Source organism: Plectropomus leopardus, chromosome 7 (assembly GCF_026936395.1).
Source record: "Plectropomus leopardus strain MGB_pleo_1.0 chromosome 7, ASM2693639v1, whole genome shotgun sequence".
Lineage (NCBI taxonomy): Eukaryota > Metazoa > Chordata > Actinopteri > Perciformes > Serranidae > Plectropomus > Plectropomus leopardus.
The window spans coordinates 30406595-30426551 of NC_142182.1; the positions used below are offsets into that span (position 1 = coordinate 30406595).

General features: G+C 43.0%; 1 protein-coding gene across 4 annotated transcripts in view; it reads left to right on the forward strand.

Moving 5' to 3' along the window:
* Positions 1-19957, forward strand: part of reln (reelin) — a 115067-nt gene that overhangs the window by 92142 nt on the left and 2968 nt on the right. Inside the window, exons 31-64 of one of the 4 annotated variants that reach the window (XM_088080436.1) lie at positions 29-105; positions 616-774; positions 871-1065; positions 2626-2899; positions 2998-3138; positions 3253-3430; positions 3569-3653; positions 4378-4560; positions 4710-4878; positions 5007-5112; positions 5234-5460; positions 5559-5782; positions 6222-6372; positions 6494-6752; positions 6936-7185; positions 7905-8073; positions 8387-8527; positions 8825-9002; positions 9740-9933; positions 10034-10284; positions 10810-10964; positions 11545-11759; positions 11954-12131; positions 12230-12405; positions 12500-12606; positions 12711-12953; positions 13079-13254; positions 13347-13420; positions 14117-14278; positions 14569-14726; positions 15027-15252; positions 15417-15614; positions 17000-17098; positions 19560-19686. In XM_088080436.1, coding sequence (XP_087936562.1) covers positions 29-105; positions 616-774; positions 871-1065; positions 2626-2899; positions 2998-3138; positions 3253-3430; positions 3569-3653; positions 4378-4560; positions 4710-4878; positions 5007-5112; positions 5234-5460; positions 5559-5782; positions 6222-6372; positions 6494-6752; positions 6936-7185; positions 7905-8073; positions 8387-8527; positions 8825-9002; positions 9740-9933; positions 10034-10284; positions 10810-10964; positions 11545-11759; positions 11954-12131; positions 12230-12405; positions 12500-12606; positions 12711-12953; positions 13079-13254; positions 13347-13420; positions 14117-14278; positions 14569-14726; positions 15027-15252; positions 15417-15614; positions 17000-17098; positions 19560-19680 — 5899 coding nt within the window. In that variant the 3' untranslated portion in view covers positions 19681-19686. The remainder of the gene's footprint in view (positions 1-28; positions 106-615; positions 775-870; positions 1066-2625; positions 2900-2997; positions 3139-3252; positions 3431-3568; positions 3654-4377; positions 4561-4709; positions 4879-5006; positions 5113-5233; positions 5461-5558; positions 5783-6221; positions 6373-6493; positions 6753-6935; positions 7186-7904; positions 8074-8386; positions 8528-8824; positions 9003-9739; positions 9934-10033; positions 10285-10809; positions 10965-11544; positions 11760-11953; positions 12132-12229; positions 12406-12499; positions 12607-12710; positions 12954-13078; positions 13255-13346; positions 13421-14116; positions 14279-14568; positions 14727-15026; positions 15253-15416; positions 15615-16999; positions 17099-19559; positions 19687-19957) is intronic. The other 3 variants (XM_088080437.1, XM_088080438.1, XM_042495701.2) reach the window with 3 other exon arrangements.

Consider the following 19957-nt stretch of genomic DNA (forward strand, 5'->3'; position numbering starts at 1 on the left):
AAGTGCAGCTATTGCTATTTACATACAGGTTAGTTCAATTCTACATCCGAATTGGAAGCAAGAGTTTGGGGCCCACTTGCACCAGACCTCGCTCCCGGAATGAAGGTAATTACTACGTGCTGTACTGAGGCCCTCTGCTGCATTCATGTGGCTGCTTCTCCACACTGCAGTCTGTAGAGAGAAGCTGCACATCTCATCTGATCTGCTCACCACAACTGGCTTACTTCCATTTTTTCTATCTCACTCTTTGTGTTTGATCCGCCCTCGATCTAGCTAGAGCTATGTAGGTGCAGATCTGGTCCTCATTGTCAGTGCGTTGTTTCTAATGGAGAATGAAAGTCTCGTGTCGTCTCTTGTATGCTGTTAACCTGTCAGCATATTGTGGATCTCAAGCCTGTAGCAGTGCTGAGGGCTCGTTTCTGCAGCTTCAGATAAAACCCTGCCAGCCACCTTAACACTTTGAACACCTTGAACAAGTTTGATTGTATTGCATGTTATTCTATTGTTTTTTTCAAACCTCCGTCTGAATTTACTTAGCTCTGTATCTATAAAAAAATATATTTCCCATCTAAAAGTTCTCTCAGCTCTGATGGTTGTTTTTTTTTGTGATACTAGGCGTCATTGTCCAGTTCTCTACCAACAATGGTGTCCAGTGGCAGTTTGTGAGGGAGCTGGACTTTAGTTCTTTCCTGGAGCCCCAAGTGGTGACTATCGAGCTGCCTCCTGCAGCCAAAACCCCCTACACAGTATTTCGGTGGTGGCAGCCACAGCAAGGTTAGTGTGTGATTAGGGTGCACAGTACTACTATTGCAATATGGTTTTGGTATCACAACTTTAATTTTGAATCTCATCTTTACTCTCTCTCTGTAGGGAAACACTCGGCCCAGTGGGCTTTGGATGATGTGTTGATTGGTATGAACGACAGCTCGAGGACAGGTTTCCATGATAAGTTCGATGGAACAACGCCTCTGAGGCACAACTGGTACCGCATTCAGGGTGGAGAGGTGACTGTGGACTGTTTGTCCCTGGACACAGCACTCACCTTCAACTCCGAGGCCATCGATAGTGAGTCACACAAACACATTAGAGTCAGTCAGCATGTAGCTTTTGGAAGAGGCAGATCATGATTGCAGTGTTGTCAGCTGTAATTCCTACGGTGGCTGAGAAAGTGTGTGTGTGTGCAAAGTGACGAGGTAACGCCATAACAGTAACTGTCAAGTGGCCCATAAGTAACACAATCTGTGAAGCTGCAGTGTGAATGTGTTTAGGTGAATGTGAAGCAGGAAAACAGCTGCACAGATAACTTTGCATGATGAAAAATAAGTTAAAGGTACAACCATACACACACACATGCATATGGACATCTAGTAAACCACCAACACATATATTCACATACTCAACAAGCCACATAAATGGCTGTGCAGTGACATAAGAGTATTACCCACACGAAAGGCTGAAATTGAATCACCCATTTGCTGTGGCGCCGTGGGTCCTGCATTATTAATGAGGGCAAACCTGAATGAGCATCCTGCCTGATGTTTATGCCTGCATCAAGCTGTGAGCGGATTTACTTTGCACAAATATTACATTAAAACAGGGCTCATTCATTAAGTGTGCAAAGCCAGGTCAATTTGGCAATACATCTATAAACACAAAGCTCCTGTGTCACTGTGTGAGCACATTAAGCACTGAATGTCAGACTCCATGGCTGTTTATGCACACATTGCTCACATAACTCAGCAGTTCCTAGTATTTCAAGGCTATATTTGCATTTTGACTTGTATTGACTTTTTGTTTGGGTATACACTTTTATTTTAGGTGGCATTGTCATAGAAATTAGCTACATTTTTGTGTGTGTGTGTTTGTTTTTTAGGGTCAACATGTTTTATAGACCTCTTTACAATTTATTATAGGGTTACTTCACATCCTAAATGTCCATCTATTTATCAATTACTCCCCTGTGTAGAGAAAAGTTTGTTTTTCTCATATGCCTCCAATGAACAAAGAATTCAAAAACAGAGAAAATACTTGATGAATTGAAATCATAGATGCCCGATATCAGTACATCATATTAAAACATCTGTTTGCAAACACTCACACAACCCACGCAGTACGAGCCAAGTATCATTTATCCAAATGTATGCTCTATACTTCCCAAACACACAGCCATTTCTGACAGGGAACTGAACTAAATGTGAAACTTGTCTATACTCCTTTTAAAGCCAGACTCCATTAACATAAACAGTCATTTTACCTCGCTGAACATGGGAGCTATTGATCTATAGCTGCCTCGATCTGTAGTTTGGTTGTATAATTGTGTGACTTTTTGGATCCAAACTGACTCCTTAACACCGAAGGTAAGAAATATTATAAACAAGCAAATAAATTTCGGCAGTAGAGAAGCAGCCCCTGTGTCCAGCGAAGTATAATTGAAACTTTTTGTTGATGGAGTCTGGTAACAATGTTGCAGAAAAGAAAATTACAAATGGTCATTTGGGGTTTTAAGTGTTTCTTTAAGGCACTGTTGAACAAAATAATGTTAAATTATTGTAACCCAGTATGAACGCTGGAATCAGGTACAGTAAAAACCAAAAATGTGATGTTGCTTTATCACTGTGTCTACAGAGAAGCCAAGATATGCAGAGAGCTGGGACTTTGAGGTGTCAGGCTCTTCATTCCTGCAGTTTGAGCTGAGTATGGGCTGTAGTAAGTCCACCTCCTTCTCCCATGGTGTGCGGCTGGAGTACTCCACAGACTGCGGCCATCACTGGTCTCTCATCACCCCAGAGTGTGTGCCGCCAGCCATCGGCTGCGCTGGTTATACTCAGAGTTCCGTCTACACCTCGACTCAGTACAAACATTGGAGGAGGATCACTGTCTACCTACCCAGTGCTGCTAAGTATGTCTTTTTTTAACTTTTATACTCCAAATTATTAGAGAGTAATGGTATATTTTCTGAAAGTCGTTTTCTCCATAATTTGCTGTTGAATCTTTCAGTTCCCCCAGAACTCGGTTCAGGTGGATCCAGACCCACTTCACCCCAGGGGCAGAAGGATGGGCTCTTGATAACGTTTTACTTGCCCCTGGCTGCCCTTGGATGTGCTCCGGCCATGGTCTGTGTGACAACGGACGCTGTGTGTAAGTAAAACAGGCTTTCCCACACAGCTGGTTAATTTAAATCTTTGGTCATTTTTACACTTCTGCCTAAATGTAAATGTTACTTACCCTCATTTTTTTTACAATGTCACTCAGGTGTGACAAGGGTTACGGTGGCGCACACTGTGTGCCTTTGGCCCCTCTGCCATCTGTACTGAGAGAGGACTTTAATGAGAACCTGCAGCAGGAGACGTGGCCTGAGGTGTACGGAGCAGAGAGGGGAACTCTGAGTGGAGAGCCTCTTAAATCTGGCACTGCCCTGATCTTCAAAGGGGTAAGACTACTGAACACTATTTAGAAAACATTCAGAGCAAAATAATACAGTGAAATCACAGAGGCATAGCTTGATATCTTAACATCACCCACTCTTCTCAACTGAACAACAATGTAATCCTTGTCTGTTTGTTTTCAGGATGGTCTGCGAATGATAGTGTCACGAGATCTGGACTGTACAAACACTCTCTACATTCAGTTCTCTTTCAAATTCATCACCAAAGGTAACACATAACTCACATTGCACAGCCTTTTTGTCCTCTAAACCTGCACAAATAGGACCGAATGCAACAGTTACATTTTCAACTAACTACGCTGCCAATTTTGGTTAGGTAATATGCAAACATTGATCAAAAACTTGGCCTCTTTCTCTGCAAATGAGCCTCAATACAAAAACAGTCCCATTCACAAAGATCAGTGCTAATAGACACACATGGTTACAGTGAAATTGTTACCGTCCTCAGAGGGTTAGTGGTAACTGAAGCACATTGACAGACTGCAATATTAAATCCCAAATATGGTTTCTTTTGATGAGATTTAAATTCTCTGCTTGGAGTTTTGAGAGGTGACTCTGCACCTCGTCAGTCAGGACCTGTAGCTTGTAGACTGAATAACTCAGTTTTCTTTCTCTCACTGCCATTGTTCTGCACCGTGTTTTAGGTGCAGAACCACATGGATGATGGAAAATTGCAGTCATCTGCAAAACTTTATGGGCGTGTTTGCACTGTAATTTTATTAGCTCAGTGTCTTTGTGAATCACACCTTGAGACAGGGCATATAGCGTCTGCAAGTGATGCACAATTCATGGTGCTATCAGCAACCCATTTGTTATGAATTTACCCTTCCCTCAGTGTTTTTTCTTTTGTTATAGCTTTATTTTTGATTAAAAATGTTAGATGTTTTTATAGTAGTTTATCTTGTGTCTTCTTTATCTTATCTCTTTTCTAGGAGTCCCAGAGCGCTCTCATTCAGTGCTGCTGCAGTACTCTGTGAACGGAGGGATCAGCTGGCTCATGCTGGATGAGTTTTACTTCCCAGCTTCCACTGACACTCTGTTCCTCCACCTGCCGCTGCCAGCCAGCGCTCAGACCAACGCCACTCGCTTCAGACTCTGGCAGCCTTATAACAGCGGTGAGTGAGCATACTGTGTGTTGTTGCACACTAACATTCACACAATCTGTGCTCTTCACACCTCTTGTCTGTTTCTTCTCCACCTTCATCATGCCTCCTGAACCAGTACCATCACTGTGTAATAATCGCCACTTTATTATGCCCTACAGGTAAGAAGGAGGAGGTGTGGGTAATAGATGATCTCATCATTGATGGCAGCTCCTTACACAACCCACCAGTGGTGATAGACAGCTTTGAGGAAGGTCCCAATGAGTCCAACTGGCTGTTCTTCCCTGGGGGGAACACTGGCCTCTACTGCCCCTACCAGAAGACCGGACTGTAAGGAAAACAGTTTTGAATGTTGACAATGACCCTGTCTTGACACTGTTTCTTATGTTATATAATCTGTAATGATAAAGATGTTTTCATCCTTGACTAATCTTTGTTTGTGTGTGTTATTGGTTCAGGGAGGAGGATGACTCAGCCATGGTGTTTGTCTCCAGCGAGCTCGGTGAGCACTCCATTACCACCAGGGACATTGACGTAAATGAGAACACTATCATCCAGTTTGAGGTACACAAACACAGCCTTGATGACTTCTTTTCCAAAGCAACAATCATAACACTTACTCATTGAAAACAGAAATCATGGCTCGTCATCTTCGCCGATGTTATGTATATTTATGTCCCTCCAGATCAATGTGGGCTGCACAGCTGAGAGCTCCTCCGCCCACCCAGTGCGTCTTGAGTTCTCAAGGGACTTTGGTGCCACATGGCACCTTTTAGTGCCCCTGTGTGCCGGCGGGCCACAGCCCTCCTCACTGTGCTCCACGGAGCTCCACCCTGCCAGCATCTATTTCCCTGGTACAACTCAGGGCTGGAGAAGGGAGGTCATTCACTTTGGCAAGCTTCGCCTCTGTGGGTAAGGACTGGATACAAATCTTTTATCTTGCTTACAAGATCATTTGTGTTTATTTTTGTTTCTTACTCTCAACTCATCACATTGTCACCTCCTTACAGGTCAGTGAGGTTCCGTTGGTATCAGGGTTTCTTTTCAACTGGTTCCGCTCCGCCAACATGGGCATTAGACAACGTCTACATTGGCCCGCAGTGTCAGGACATGTGTAATGGTCACGGGACATGTGTGGGTGGCAGCCATTGTATGTGTGACCCCGGCTACTCTGGATCTGACTGCTCTGTGCCTGACACCCCCAACCCTGACTTCCTCAAGGAAGACTTTGAAGGTACACTGCATACAGATGCACACAAAAAGCCATCAGGAAGCAGTTAATTAAAAATGTACAGGACGTGTGTGTATTTATTGATCAGTTATTAGAAATCCTTGATGTTAATACTCTAGGAAAGGTCATTGGTCATTGCACGTTTAAAGCTTCAGTCATCTTATTTCACTGTTTTTTAATAACATGAAATGTGATACATGCTGTTGGAGTTAAATTTTTCTACACCTATTATGCCCTTAAAATATATTTGGTTTTTAATATTTTCCTGGAGTAAAGACAGGTATCTCCTTCAGGTCAAAATGCTTTTTACAACATTATTTTGCAGGACTTCAGTTTTCCTTTTGTTGTTGTTGTCGTTATTTAAATAGTATATGATGGATTTATGATTGTGTGTTCGCTGCTTTGCTGCATTCTCCATGTGTGTATATACTTGTGGCTCTAGGGGGAGCTGTTGATGCTGAGCGTTTCAGATTACTGAGTGGTGGGAAACCATCCAGGAAGTGTGGTATCATGTCGAGCGGGAACCACCTGTTCTTCAGTGAGGACGGCCTGCGCATGTTGGTTACCAATGACATGGACCTGGCAAATGCCAGGTGAAGCTACAGCTACACAAGCAAACAAAGAAAAGCACTCTGAATTCACACATACACTCTGACCAAAATGAATTTACCATCTTCACTAATAATCTCATGTATTGATGGCTGCACTCTGCAGGTTTGTTCAGTTCTTCCTACGTCTTGGCTGTGGGAAAGCGGCTCCAGATCCTCGCTCCCAGCCGGTGTTACTACAGTTCTCTGTTGATGGAGGTCTTACGTGGGGCCTCCTACAGGAATTCCTCTTCAGCAACAGCAGTAATCAGGCTCGTCTCGTGGCCCTGGAGATCCCGCTGCGCGCCCGCACTCCTTCCACTCGCCTTCGCTGGTGGCAGCCCTCTGAGAATGGACACTTTTACAGCCCATGGGTCATTGACCAGGTACAGTAATTGAGGATTCATCCAGCCATGCATCTATCTATAGGCCTTTAAATCATTTTCATTCACAGTTGAAACATTGAAGCTTTTATCCATCCAGACTTTAAATTTTTCATCCCTCTGACAAATCCACTGTCTCTGCCTTCTTCACATAAACTTTGCAAACATGTATCTTTTATTCCCTAGGTGGTAGTAGGTGGCAGTGCCAGTGGCTGGGGACCTTTGGAGGATGATTTCTCTTCCATCGATGGGCGCTCATGGCTCCTCCACCCTGGAGGAACCCGAATGCCTGTTTGTGGCTCTGATGGGCCTGCTTTCGCATTCATAGAGAAGTCCAACACTCGCTATGCTGTTACCACTGACATCAGTTTGGGTCAAGATGCCTTCATCCAGTTTGACTTTTCTGCTTCCTGCTCCGTCACCAACTCCTGCTACTGTAAGCAATAAGATGTGTAAATAAGATGTGATTAGTAGTCAGTACTAACCAGGGCTGTAACTGGTGGTTAATTTCATTATTGATTAATATGATATTATTTTCTAGTTTTATTGATAAAGCGTTTTGTCAATAGAATTTCAAAATATAGTGAAAAATGCCTGGTGACATTTCCCACAGCTAAAATGACATCTTCATATGTCTTGTTTTGTCTAACCAACAGTCCAAAACCAAAGTCTATTCAGCTTTCCATTATATATGATTAAAAAAGAATCAGACTCTCTCATTTTAGAAGCTGGAACTAGCAACTGTGTGGCATTTTAGTGTGAAAAAATGACTGAAATAATTATTAAAATAGTTGTAAATTACACTTTTTTGTGGTTCAACAAATCAAGCAATTGTTTAAGCTATAATATTGATGATGATGATGATGATATTTATCTCATATATTAATGTCTGCATGGAAAAGAGCATTGGCCAATGAGGATTACTTTGAAAAAAAATGTTTGGTTGTCATGCCTTTGATTTGAACATTTTCTAGTTGTTTCTCACTAATACCACCACATGTTGTCAAATACAGTTAAAGAAAGATGTTGAAAGAAGTCATGGCATTTTGTTTTTTTAGTTTTTAGGACTGACAAACTGTTTATGTTTTAAGTTTTTATTGCAGTTTTTTGAATGTGCATAATTTTGGTAATTGTGTTTCTTGTCGCTCTCTGCAGCTGTAGAGTTAGAGTATTCTCTGGATCTGGGTTTGACCTGGCAGCCTGTGGTCAGAGACTGTCTGCCTACAAGTCCTGACTGCTCCTCCTACACCCTGCAAAGGCTGCTGGTTTCTGACACTTACAACAAGTGGGGCCGCATTACCCTGCCTATCCCATCATATGCCAGGTCAGCACTGCCTTGAACTGAACTCAGGCACATGGCATAGATTTACTCGTGTAACTTGTGGCATATCCTGATTATTCTGCTTCTGCCGTATACTCTTAATGCTCTAAAAACAAATAACATCAAACAAAGGTCCAACAGTGGCTATGGTGTTACACTTCGTCTATATTACAACCTGATGTAAATCATGAAGTGCCTTGTTTTGTTTTATAGTTTCATTCCTTGTTACTGTATATATTTTATTTGTATATATTTTTATTTTTTTATATAAATTATTTATTTTACATGTATCTGTGACTTTGATTTATGTCTTCAGGTCTCCAGCCACGAGATTCCGTTGGTTCCAGCAGGCTCCCTTTGACAAGCAGCAGACATGGGCTCTGGACAACCTCTACATTGGTGACGGCTGCCCAGATATGTGCTCTGGACACGGACGCTGCCAACAGAGCTCCTGTGTGTAAGTAACGTCAGCGTTGTGCATACATACACCAATATTTTTACAGTAAATTGCTTGAGGTGTAGTTTATGTCTGCTGCATTAAGGTGTAAAAATGTTTTATTTTTTAAGCTTTGTAATAACGTTTTGAATTTTGCTTGCATGCATACAGAATGCTGTTAATGAAATAGTGTTCTACCCAAATGGTTTTATTTGATCATATATGATCATATTGGATGTTTGCCAGACTCACTATAACTTGATGACAAGCTTGACTTTGAATATGATTTTTTGTATCTGACTCCACTCTCCTCCCCAGGTGTGACCCAGAGTGGGGTGGTGAGTACTGTGATGAGCCTGTGGTTCCTCTGCCCTCCCAGCTGAAGGACAGCTTCAGTCGAGCTCCCTCGCTCAGCCACTGGCACATACTCACCGGTGGGAAACTCAGCACTGTGTGCGGAGCCGTGGCCTCTGGAGCTGCTCTGCACTTCAGTGGGGTAAATATACATCTACCCTTGGTGTTTGATCCTTTTTTTAGTTTTTACTTTTACTTTCTTAGAACATCTTCTATCATGAATACTTCAGGGTTTTGGTGGGGATAAATGCAAACAAATGCATTCATGTTCTTAAATAAAGTTGACCCAGCATCAACTCAGGCTAAGAAAAACATCAAACTTCTGCAGTTAGGACTACAAAAGTAACAGCATAAGCAGACTGAGTTGGGAAAACAGATGATGAAAATAAAATGTCAGAGAAGAGAGGCAACAGTATCCGAAAGATGTTGTTGCGACTATCAATCTGTTAAATAGAAACCCACCAAGTAAGTAGCTGTCAGCAATTATGTCAGCTTAAGTTTTCCTGAGGCACTTAGGGCAGTGTTGTAAAGGGATACCTATTGACAGGCTGATCTTAATGTCGACAGACATATTGCCAGAGAAACCTCCTAAGTGCACCGTTAAAAGTCTTAAATTAAGCTGTATCAAGATAAATTACTACTCTGGTTAAAGGTCAAACTTAACCTACTTCAGTTTTATTATTCTGGTTATGTTTCAATGATTTTCTCTGTAATAAAGATAACATACGTGTTTAAACCTTTGGATTTGTTTTTACAAGGATGATACTGTTAAACAGAGAAATAGAAAGAGAGACAAACAGACTGTCAGGAATTCTTCAGCACAGGACTGTGCTGGCTAAGCCCCTGACTGACTAAGACTTTATTTCTCTGTGTGCCCAGAGCTGCAGCCGTCAGCTGGTGACAGTGGACCTTAATCTGACCAATGCTGAGTTCATCCAGTTCTACTTCATGTATGGCTGCATGATCCCACCTAGCAACCGTAACCAGGGCGTGCTTCTGGAGTACAGTTTGAATGGAGGAATCAACTGGCACCTGCTGACAGAAATCTTCTATGATCTGTACACCAAGCCTGGGTGAGTTTTATCTCCAGGGACACAAAACTATCTGCACATAACTGAATGAATAGTGAAGCAGGACTTCTGTGACTTTCTTCATGTTTTTGATTGTGTTCAGGTTTGTGAATGTGCTGCTGCCCCCTGCTGCCCGTCAGGAAGGAGTGCGTGTGCGCTGGTGGCAGCCACAACATGAGGGAGCGGACCACAGTGATTGGGCTCTGGATAATGTCCTTATAGCAGGGTCAGACCCAAGAGCGCAGATATCTGACACATTTGGAGGGGTGGCACTGCCCAACCATGAGAGAGCTCCTGCTGATGGGACCTCAGGAAGAATAGGGCAGCTGAGCGAACAGGAGGAAACTCCCATAGGTATTTCTGAATCCATTTCTCAATTAAAGTGGAAGTTTTTTGCTCTTACTTATCATTTTGACGTAAATGCTGCGTGCACAGTGTAAGGTCTATAGAACAAATGACACCATCTGTGCTTAGACTGGTTCCCTATAAGCCTCTATTTCACATGCAATTCTGTCTGCAAACATGTAAAAATATAGGTTCAATTTACAGAGAAAAGGAAGTTTGTTAACCAAAACAGGAAGAGGATTGCACTTTTATTTTCCTGGTAACTATCGATAGCTATCCCCAGTTACCAAATAGTATCCAAAGTAACTTTAAAAAACAAAATGAAATGCGTCTTGTGTTGTTGGTAGTTGCTAGGCTCTGAGTGAGGAAAACAGAAAGCAATCCAGTTGTCTTTGCGACAGCGGCGCCTACAATAATACCATTTGGAAATGCCTAGGGGGGAAAAGTTGAACAATTTACAGGAATGTCATATTGTTTTTGTCGCTAACCAAGCCTCTTGGCCCTTTTTGCTTCATTTTCTTTCTTTGTTCTCAGTGAGCGATCACTGGTTGTTCTCAGAGGACTGCTCAGTGCAGCGATTCTGCAGCTCTCCTGATGGAGTGATGGTGTGTGGCAACGCTGATGGGAGAGAGGTGTATGCTGTCACACATGATATTATTCCTGACAAGGGCTGGGTCATGCAGTTCAAGGTAAATCATGAGCCTAAAGTGACACACACATACACGCACTATAAACATAAATTTGTGTTGCATGATGTCCTTTAGTGTATCAAGTTCATTGTACTATAACTTGTTTGGAAGACTTGTACCTCAGGTCAAACTGACTTCACTTATGTGAATGAGAAACTAACACTTGAGCCTCAGTTGTCCTTACTGAACGAAGATTGTGGTACAGCTCACAAGCACTGACACAGAAAGAACAAAATTTACATTACATTCACTCAGCTTCATACAGTTTGTCCCACGTCACACACAATCATGTATTATCACTACATTAGGGAGGAGGCAAAATAATGTTGTGTAACAATCTTATCTCTTACCACTGGCACCAGAGACTCCTAACGTTAAGCACTCCAAATGTGAAGGACTCTGCTCAAATACCAAACCATGACAATCCACAAACCATACATTTGTCAATGCGTAATGCATTTGTCCATGACACACAAACGTGCACATGACAGTGCACGTTTGAATGAAATTAAGTTAGAATGTCATATTTGCCACAGTATGATGCTTGAATGACCTTGTTGATATGTGTGTGTTTATTTAGATTGCAGTAGGCTGCAGCGTGCCAGAGCGTCACGCAGACCGGCAAATTCATGTTCAGTATTCAGTGGACTTTGGAGTGACCTGGAAGTACCTGGTACCCCAGTGTCTGCCTGCTGACCCCCGCTGCGGAGGTCAAGTCTCCCAGCCGTCCGTCTTCTTCCCAGCTGAAGGCTGGAAGAGGGCGGTGTATCCTCTGCCTGACAGCCTGGCTGACACGTGAGTCATCCCACCTCTAACTTTACATGCTAATGATAAAACATACAGTACTGCTTCATATTTAATTATACCATCAAGACCTAAATTATTGATACAACAAATTATTGTCATATAAATTGTTAAAAGCATTGTCATATAAATTATGAAAATAGTATGCATGTTGTTTGACTTACCTATCTTGTCTTTTTCCTCAGTGCCGTGCGATTCCGTTTTTTCCAGCAGCACTCAGACATCCAATGGGGTGTGGAGAACTTTTACATCGGGCCAGCGTGTGACAGCCACTGCGGGGGACATGGAGATTGTCTGGATCAACGCTGTCTCTGTGATCCAGGATTCACTGGACCAAACTGCTACGCCAGCACTGCTCTAAAGGTAAAGTCTCACTCTCAGTCAGTTCAAAGAAAAACTCCAATTACAAAAAAAAAGTTAAGTAGAATTTAGATGGTATGTGTATGTGTTTTTTGCCATAGGCATCTCTGAAGGAGCGTTTTGACTGGGAGGGGGCAGCAGGCCCTCAGTGGCAGGTGCTGGAGGGTGGTAGGCCCTGTACTGACTGTGGTGTGCTGGTAGAGGGGACAGCCCTGTACTTTGGAGGAGCTGATGCCAGACAGGCTGTCACTGCAGATCTGGATCTCCGAGGAGCAAAGTTAGTACTCAGCTCCTGTCAACCAAGGCAATTAATATCTGTTTATCTTAAATATTGTGCTGCTCCGCATTTTACACTGTGTTTTTGTTGATAGGTTTGTAGAGTACTGGGCCCGGATCGGAAGTGAAGATAACATGACCATGTGCCACCGTCCAACTTGTCGTAAAGAGGGAGTGCTGCTGGATTATTCTACTGATGGAGGTGCACGATCATCATGCGTGCATTCAGTGCATTGTGTATTTTTCCTTTCTCATCATCATGATTGCTTCATTTATTTTCTCATTCTGTCCATATCTGTTCCTCAGGTGTGTCGTGGACGCTGTTGCATGAGATGGACTATCTGAAGTATGTGTCAGTGAGGAGGGATTACATCGTCCTCCCAGAGGGAGCCCTGACCAATGCTACTCGTCTCCGCTGGTGGCAGCCATTTACCATTTCCTCTGGCCTCACTACTCCAAGCCTGGAGAGAGCACAGTGGGCCATAGACAACATCCTGGTGGGGGGGTCAGACATCAACCCATCCACTCTGCTTGACACCTTTGATGATGGTGAGTTTGTTTGTGCTGTTGTAACCAGAGCACACAGCTCACCTGTCAGGACAAATTAATTCATGTTCTGGAAATCCCTTTGAATTTTCCTCCTCCTCTCTTGTTATGTCTTTACCTCTCACCAGAGGGTGTTTCTCATGAGGAAAGCTGGAGTTTCTATCCTAATGCAGTCCGCACAGCTGGCTTTTGCGGAAACCCCTCATTCCACCTGTACTGGCCAAACAAGAACCAAGACAAGACACACAACATCCTCGCCACTCGAGAGCTCATAGTGCAGCCGGGATATATTCTACAGTTTAAGGTACTCTGGTGCAAGACAGCTGCAAACCTGCTTTATCAAGAGCTATGCTGTACATTGAGGCTTTATTTGTTCACTCTCTCCTGTTGATGCAGATTGTTGTCGGTTGTGAGGCTGACACCTGTGAAGACCACCATTCCGTCCTGCTACAGTACAGGAAGGATGCAAGGTACGACACAGTGAGGCCCAAATAAAGGAAATCACTTTAATATAGTTATAAAACAACTGCTGATGTATCTTTTCTATTTCAGCAGTAAACAGACAACACACAAACATTTTCCAGCTATTGTGGAAGCAGACATTCGTTAATAAGCGGAAAAAAACAGAGCATGTAATGACATGATCTACAACATCAGCGTTAAATGTTTGGTCAATAGGCTCAATAGCTTAAAGCACTAGTCTGACTTAACACCCACCATTAACCTTTTAAAGGTCCAGTGTGTAGGATTAAGGGGAATTTATTGGCAGAAATGGTAAATAATATTTATAACTATATTTTTTATCAGTGTCTAATCAACTGGAAATAAGTATTGTTGTGTTTTCATTACCTTAGAATTAGCCATTTTTATCTACATATGGAGTGGATCCTCTCCCAGGGAGTCCACCATGCTGTTCAAGAGTAGCCCGAAATGGACAAATCAAAAAATTGCGATAGTTATGGCCATTGGCGTTTTCACATCAGCCACCGTTGTTCCCCCACATGCTTGACACACGGAAGAAGTTGAATTTCTGCAACCTTACTGCTAGATGCCGCTAAATCTGGACCTTAAGCCTTATAAATGTTCTCATTTGTAAAATTATTATTTTTCTTTCATGTAAGGTATTTTTACGTGGACAGTTTTGAGCTCTCTTCCTCTGCCTTCAGGTCTGACTCGTGGCAGCTGGTACAGTCGGAGTGTCTCCCCTCCTCAGTCAACAACGTGGGCTGCTCTCCCTTCCAGTTCCACGAGTCCACGATCTATAGTCCAGTTAACAGCTCAACGTGGACCAGGATCACTGTCCAGCTGCCAGACCACGTCTCCTCAGGGTAGGAGCATACAAATACATTTACCTCTGCCAACAAGGTGCTTTTAGTTTGGTTTGTCAGGTGTAAGATTATGGAAAAACCTCTGGCCCATTTTTCATGTAACTTGTTGGAAGGATGAAGCAAGGGCCAACGAAGAGCTCGTCAAATTTTGAAACAGGTTCAAATCACAGGGTGGATACACACCCTTAACGGAGGTCTGCGCTCTGTGAGTGCCCATCTAGTATTTCAATGTTGTCTCTGCTGCTAGTTGGATAAGTGTTAGCCTTTTGTGTTTGGTTTTGTAATTCCAGGGCTACCCAGTTCCGCTGGATTCAAAAAGAGGGGACAGGAGAGCGGCAGAGCTGGGGAGTGGACCACGTTTACATCGGCGAGGCCTGTCCGGGGCTCTGCAGCGGCCACGGCTACTGTACAAATGGAGTGGTCTGCATCTGTGATGAGGGGCACCATGGTGGGCCAGCATATTATATCTAACCTGCTACATACACACTCAGTTGTTTGTCAGTGGTACTGTTCAGGAAAAATGTGCTAAGTAGAGTGTCTTTGCGAAGTAAAATGACGCAATGTACAATGTAAAACAATTTGCAACAAAACTGAACAAAATGTGACTGCTTTTCTAAAGAAATGACTTGGATGCAGTTTTCCATCACAGTTGCTGAAAACATGGCCTTGCACTGTTGTGTCAACCCCACCATTAACTGTATTTCATCCAGTTTCATCACCTCCCCTCTGCTTTCTCTCACCTCAACAGGTGATGACTGTTCCCTCTCCAGTAGCGACCTGCCTAGCTCCATCAAGGACAACTTTGAGTCCGGCAGCGTGTCTCAGGAGAGCTGGCAGTTGATCCAGGGCGGTGGAGTGGGCAGTGGCTGTGGGCAGCTCTCACCACATGCGCACGGAGACTCACTCTACTTCAATGGCTGTAAGATGAGGCAGGCAGTTACCAAACCGCTGGACCTCACTAGAGCCAGGTACAGGTACTACCAAAACAAACTGTATATAAACAAATTCTGTAAACATACACCTACCTAACTCATAGCTACCACGGACGACTTTTCTCCTCATCTGGATCTGTATTATCAACCTTTAATGTTTCCTTTCTTCAACCTTTTCTTTTTTTCCGTCCTCTGTCTCCCTACAGTAAGATCATGTTTGTGCTGCAGATCGGCAGTGTGGCACAGACAGACAGCTGTAACATAGCTCTGGATCAGGCTGACACAGTTGACCGGGCTGTGCTGCTGCAATACAGTGTCAACAATGGAGTCAGCTGGCACGTAATTGCCCAGCACCAGCCAAAAGACTTCATAAAGGCCCAGAGAGTCTCCTACAACATCCCACTGTGAGTGACACACACAGACATGCAGTTCAAATGTGCTGTTTTCTAATAAGGCACCATTTACAAAGGTTTTACAGGGTGTAACCAATGGCTTGATTATTATTTTATTTATATATATGTGTGTGTATATATATATATATATATATATATATACACACACACACACACACATATATATATATGTGTATATATATATATATATATACACACACATATATACATATTTAATTATATATTATTTATTTATTATAATATATATTTTATTATTTTTTATAAATGTCACAAATGATAATGGTAATGTAAATGGCAATCTAATAAACCATCAACTAGTGAATGATCTGCAGGTAGACCTCTAAATAAATAAAGTTTCTCTCTCTCATTCAATCTGGTCATCAGAATTACATATTTAGAAGTTTTTTTACCCCAAAAAACATCCTCTCATGCTTCAAGATTGCTTAGATTTAACTTTTGCCTCATTCAGTATGAATATCAGCACCGCCCTCAGCCACTTGCCTGCAGCTCAAGTGTAACTGCTAAGCTTTGACTCAGCTCATCAAACACAGAAACCTCTGCTTCTAAACTGTAATATATAATGTGAGCTTTCGGCTTTACTACTTTAATAAACAGCTAATATTATGTTGCTAATGATAGATAAACCCTGTTCCTGATCGCCAGCTATTCCAGCTAGTGAAAATGAAACTTCACTTGCAAATTACCAATATGTAGAGACGCCTGCTTCTCATCTTTCAAGGATTATTTCCTTAGAGCTGTGACAAATAAAACCCTTAAAAGTCAGAGTCTGTGTTCTTGAGACTATCATTGGTGCACTGCAGTTCTAAGGTAGAAATTCTTAGTTATGGTGCTGACTGCTTCTTTTGCTCATTATGCCTTGAAGCATATAAAAAACACAATATGGACATGGTTTAAAAAAAGTATTGTCACTTGGGCTCTTTAATACTTTTTACAGCTTTCCCCTTAAATCTGAATTAATAAAAATCAAATGTCAATGAACTGATCTTGGCCCAGATGCTCTGCAGCTGTTAACCAGAAGGTAAGCACATTTGAGGAGTGTTCCTGACACAGAAAGAGCAAGCTAAAAAGGCAAAGCCAGTGTCATAAGGCAGAAGGATAAACACCAGATGAGTATTTTTTTTTACAATCACAAGCGTGTTCTTTATAATGGTTTGTAACTTAACTATAATGCATTTTAAATCATTGATTGTAAGAAGAAATTTTCAGTTACAACCTTCAAACTCTTTAAAAAGGGTGCCTTATTAGAAAGTGGTATTGTTTAAGCCAGTGTGGCTAACTTCATCAGGCTGGTTAGAAGGGACTTTAGCTGCTGACATACCCTCACTGACCCCCCAATGTTTCCATGGTCTCTCCAGAGAGGCGAGGGTTAAAGGGGTGATGCTGCGATGGTGGCAGCCACGGCATGACGGTGCAGGACATGACCAGTGGGCGTTGGACCATGTGGAAGTAGTTCTGTGAGTACCCAATTACTAGCCGGCCCTCGGCACCCCAGACTGGCCCCCAAAAGAGCCCCGATCTGCCCCCGCCTCTACCTCTGCCTCAGCCTCACCTGTAGAAACGGTCCTCTAACAAACTCAGGGATGCAGTCCACACACATATTTTGAAAGCACATCTACATGTGTGCTGCTTATGACCTACAACCGACCTCTCAGCAGTTTGTTTAAAATGCTCATCACAGCTTCTGGTGTGAGGCGAGCAGAGTAGAAAAATGACTGCAGTGTGCTTTGCTGTGAAGAGTTCTGTCTGTGGATGGCTGTTCTGTGTACAACAGATCAACTCCGGCTGTCAGATCATCATATTTTCAGTGTCTTGTAGAAACCATGCATCTCCCATATAAAGAACAAATCATCAAGAATTTATGTCGTTTTTTTTACTGCAGTGACTAAAAAGTCTAAAAAAAATGTGTAATGCTTAAAACTTTAAAAGGTCATAGATCTAGTTAAACATTCAAATCTTAAAATCCCATTTAAAAAGGTAGCCATTCATTTTCTTACTGAGGCACTCATTTGATGTGAAGCACCCATTCACATATCCATTAGTAATTTACAGTATTCACTCATTTACCAACCTGATCGCCAGAATAAATGTCAGCATTTTACGTTCTGCAAACTACGCTTAGGTTACATTGTATGTTATTTCACATTTCAACGTCATTTTTAATGTGTGGTTATGTTTGGGCACAAAACCACTGGTTAAGAAAAGATCACAACACTTCTGGAAATGCAGCGATGGGTCGCTAAAAAAAACTCACGTTCGGTGGCATAAACACCACTGGATATGTTACAGCGTGCGGCTAAAAGCACCCATGTTCGGTGGCGCAAGCACGGGTGGAATAGCCGGAAGAAACACCTCGATGTCTTGCTAATGAACAACTGGTTTTGTTGTTTGTTGATCTCAAACAGTGGTCTGCTGTGATGTGCAGTTTGGCAGGCATGTTGCCTCGGTGTCACACCATCCACCATCTCCTCCAACTCCTAATGACAGTCTGCTCATATACATGTATCACAACAGCGTCACACTAGGAATATGATATGACACGTATGAAACATATAAATGTTACGTATCCATGGTTTGCAGAAATGTACTATGGCAACATTTTCTTCTGGTGACTGGGCTGCGATTAAAGTTACCCCACCTGCTCCCTCGTGGACATTATAAGGCATGACACAAAGCACTGAACTAAGAACATTAAATTCAATAAGAAAACTGTGACGGTGGCTTCACATCTGTGACAGTACAGCTGCTGTCATAACCTGCTGTGAAATCAGCGTTGTCAGACAGGCCTTTAATCTGACTGGTCTATTGTTTTCATTTTCACATTCATTTCATGTGCAAAAATAGTCCTGCATTTCATTCTACTGGGAATAAAAAAAAGAATCAATTTGTTTTGCAACCTGCAGACACCCTGCACTGATTCACTGATTGTTTCTCTCTTTCTTTCTTTCCCTTTTTACATTTATATTGCATTTTAGTCTGTAACCGGGATTAGAAAACACTTGCTCTATGTGGAAGACGAGGCCAGTTTTCAAATCAAAGTGGCAAAGCTGGAGATTCTGCAGGGCACTGAAGATATCATGAACATGGTCTACACTCAGCTAGCATAATCTTAACATGGCAGTATCATAAAACATTTGGAATGCATTTTCTGCATGTTGCTGTGGGTATCAGAGCAATGTTCCCCCTGATGTGGGTGCTGATTGTTCATTCAGATGTGTACCCAATGCATTTCAAATGCTGCATATAACCCCGTAAGGCACTCTTATATTGATATACAAACACACACACACACACACACACACATTTATGCCTAACCTGAGCTGTCCCTGGTCTACGTGGTCGTGACCTGTCCCACTCCCTCCCCTCGCTCTCGCACGGTTTTCAACAGTGTCTGCTGAAAAGAGTGACCGTGATCCTCACACTTTGCTCTGTTGTTTATTTCTCTCTGTTCACCACTCCTCCACTCCTTCACACATTCTTCCTCTCACTCCTACTCCTGCTCAATCTTTTCTTTTGCTCCACACGCCTTTCCTTCCCGCTGCTTAATGTCCCTGACGTGTTTGATCATGCTCACTCCTCTGCTTGTGCCGCATCATAACATGCCTAACATCCTCCTCCTTTCCTTCCTCAAAACTCGCTCTTCCTCCTTTTCCCCTTTTCCTCATCCCATTCTGGCATACAACGGATGGATTACTGCTGTATATCTTGCTCTCTGCCTTTTCTTCTACTTGTGGTTATCTCTCACTTTCCCTCCATCTTTGTTACATTTCTCTTCACTCTTCTGCTCTGCATTCTTCTCTCTTCCTCATTCTCTGTCTTGCCCACCCACTATCACTTCTTCCTCCTTGAACCTTTGACTATCTTTATGCCTCTTCTCTCTCCTCCCTTCTCCCCGCTTTTGGGCCCCTGCCTCCCCAGGCCGGGGCTCCTACCCCCCCAGACCTTTCTGCGAGACAGCAGTCCCCTCCTCCTGCTTCTCCCCTCTCGCGCTCTAACCTCTGCTCTCTTCTGTATTCTGCTCCCTCTGGCATGGCTGTAGTGTGAGGTAAGTTCTCCGCCTCTTCCTGAATGCAGCCCCCTCCCTCAACCCCCCCCCCATCCCGACCCTCTCTTCTTCCTGTTACACTTCGCACACTCTCCCACACTTCCACCGACACGCCCAGCCCTCCTCATCATTGCCACAGTCATCTTCATGCCCTCGCCTTAACTCAGGCCACAGGCAGGTCAACGGGCAGGCCAGCTGCTCACAGTGTCCAGGTGGAGGCTCGCTGACAAAATGATCCAACACACAGAGACAGCTCACAACAATTTTCACA